The sequence below is a fragment of the Chaetomium globosum genome, genomic scaffold (assembly GCF_000143365.1).
Source record: "Chaetomium globosum CBS 148.51 scaffold_2 genomic scaffold, whole genome shotgun sequence".
Taxonomy (NCBI): Eukaryota; Fungi; Ascomycota; class Sordariomycetes; order Sordariales; family Chaetomiaceae; genus Chaetomium; species Chaetomium globosum.
Window position 1 is genome coordinate 1,484,016 of NT_165977.1, and position 2,588 is coordinate 1,486,603.

The 2,588-nt window shown below is 56.7% G+C and overlaps 2 protein-coding genes across 2 annotated transcripts in view; both read right to left on the reverse strand.

Moving 5' to 3' along the window:
* The window catches only part of CHGG_02590 (uncharacterized protein), a gene marked incomplete at both ends in the record, with an annotated part of 1,645 nt that extends 912 nt beyond the window's left edge, over window positions 1–733 (reverse strand). Inside the window, one exon of the mRNA XM_001229105.1 lies at window positions 3–733. Within this exon, the coding sequence (XP_001229106.1) occupies window positions 3–733 (731 nt within the window). The remainder of the gene's footprint in view (window positions 1–2) is intronic.
* Window positions 734–1,624: 891 nt separating this feature from the next.
* CHGG_02591 (uncharacterized protein) overlaps window positions 1,625–2,588 on the reverse strand; it is a gene marked incomplete at both ends in the record, with an annotated part of 2,004 nt that continues 1,040 nt past the window's right edge. The window contains one exon of the mRNA XM_001229106.1: window positions 1,625–2,379. Within this exon, the coding sequence (XP_001229107.1) occupies window positions 1,625–2,379 (755 nt within the window). The remainder of the gene's footprint in view (window positions 2,380–2,588) is intronic.

Genomic DNA, 2,588 nt, shown 5'->3' on the forward strand with positions numbered 1-2,588 from the left:
ACCCAGCCTCGACACTCGCCACGAATCTCGTACCCACCCTCACACCCGCCGCACCCTGCATCAACGAACTCGCCAGTCCCCGCCCGTTCGAAATCCCGCCCGCCGCAACCACCAGCGCCGTCTGCTCCCCACCCAGCATCTTCGGCCTATACTGCCTCGCGACATCCACCACGGCCGGAATCAACACACTATTCGCCACATCCCCCGTATGCCCACCACCCTCCCCGCCCTGCGCGCACACCATATCGACCCCCAACTCGAGCGCCTTCACCGCATGCTTCGGATGCCCCACCATATTCATGACCAAAATCCCCGCCGCATGCAACCTCTCAATCACCTTCACCGGCGGCACACCCACCGCACTGACAAACAACCTGGCCCCGCTCTCCACCGTAATGTCAATCAGCTCCTCCAGGCGCCCCCCCGTATAATCATGGTTGGTCTTGCGCGCCCCGCCGCCGACCTGCGGCAGCGCCAGGTCGATCCCGAACGGCAGGTCGGGCGACGCCAGGTGCGCCTTGAGCTCGGCCACGATCTCCCGCAGCTGCGGCGGCGTGTACATGAACCCGCCGATCACCCCCAGGCCGCCCGCGTTGGAGACCGCCGCGGCGAGACGCCCGTTGGAGGTCCGCGCCATGCCGGCGAGGAGGATCGGGTGGCGGATGCCGAGGAGGGTGGTTAGTGGGGTGGTGATGGGGCCGGTGGGGGCGTTGGGGGTGGTGGTGGTAGACATGGTGGGCGGTTTTGGGGTGGTTGTGGTTGTGGTTGTAGATGTGGTTGTGGATGCGGTTGTAGTCGTGGTTGTAGTTTGTGGTGTAGTTGTTTTTCGTGGGTTGTTCGGAGGTTGGGGTGTAAGTGAGAGGAGGGTGGAAGCGAAAGGCGATGGTTGGCTGGCTCGGTGGTGTAAGGGAGGTAACTAAGCCGAACGCTTGAAAGAACAAGACGCGAGGGAAGTAGCTTAATGGTTAAAAGGAAAGAAGGAAAAAGCCAACAAGATAGAAATACCAAACAGTCGGAATCACAAGCAATTTTCGATACCACACATCAAACCCCATCAAGCCGAGTTCTGTCCCTCATCTTTCCCCAACAAGCAACCAAGACAAGGGGGAGATGCCCCTGTGGCCCACTGAGTGGAGTCCGCAACCTGGCACCGGGCTCGAACCGAGAAGCCAAGATGCGGGGAGCGGGGAGGAGCCGAGGCATCTGCAGGTCACCGGCTGGGGCCTTGGCATCGACTCAGTTGAAAGTCAGTCTCCGATGTCAAGATGGACTGGCGCTAAGAGATGATGGCTTGCGGTAGTATTCACCCGTGAATATGTTATACATATATATATATATAAGTCATCCAAGTTACTCCTAATGATACAGCCAGCCGGGCGCATGGTAATCATGCAGCATCTATTATAAAGCATTCACCATTCTACCATGTTGAAGACCAACGCCGGGATATCAAAGTCAAAGTTACACCTCTCCAAAAGGTATCGTAGTATTTTTCCCTCTTTGACCCTTATAAACTCAAGGGCGAGAAAGGCCGGTTTCGTAAAGCGTTGCAACCATTAGCCATCTCATAAAAATAATCGTTCCAGGTCCGTTTCTAAGCACCCGTTCATTATGTCGCAAAGAGTCAACCAAAATGAGGCAACCGTGCCGGTACAAAGGTGTTTTCGCTTTGTAACTTGGCGTTAGCCTCCTTCGTTGGTATGGGGCTGGGTTCCCGGATGGCTGTTTGTGGTGCTTTAAATTTGAATTTTTCGAGCTCATCATCCTCCATCGTGTCTCGGCGTCCATTCGGGGCGAGGTCCTCTGCTGGGGTATGTCGAGGTTGATTATTTGGTGTGTCGTCCGCCGCCTCATCGAACTTATTCCGAGTTTCGGCATCCTCTTTGCCTAGCCCTTTCTGCATGGCCAATTGCGCAGCGGCCCTCCGCCTCCTCTCGATCTCTTCATATTCTTCCTTCGCGGCTTGTTCCTCTTCCCGCCGGAGATCTTCTAGCGAGGGCACTCGTTCCACGGGTTCCACTTCCTGGACAGGAGATACCGGGTTGCTATCCCACTTGCTTTCATCCGGTGTATTTGTCGACGATAGCGTAGTTCGAGAAACTGTCCTTGATAAGCCCCTGTCCCTGTCCCTGTCCCTATCCCTATCGGCCGGCCGTTTCCCCTTGCTGCTGCGGGTTTTTGTGCTGCCCCGATCGTCGACTCGTTCCAGGGCCACCGTGAATTCGTCATCCAGTGGCACTGCATCCTCATCCCCCTCGCCATCACTAGGGAATAAGTCTCCCCTTGACCGATAAGAGCTCGACGTATCCCCTGAATTCGTGGTATCGCTCCTCGGTCTCTTCCCCGGCTGCCGCCTTGGGCTCTCCTCATCACCTCCTCCTAATAACGGCTGATGTTCATCATCCCTCAGCCCTTCCCCGTGATACCCCTGCTCTGTCTCCCCACCACCGCCACCAGGGTGCTCTCTCAAATTCGCCGCCGACGGCTTATACCTCAAACTCCCCACAATCTTAAACGGCAGTCTCCCCAAAAACCCCAACGGCGCCGTCCTCGGAATAACATTCGGATCCTCCTCGCCCGAGCTCTCC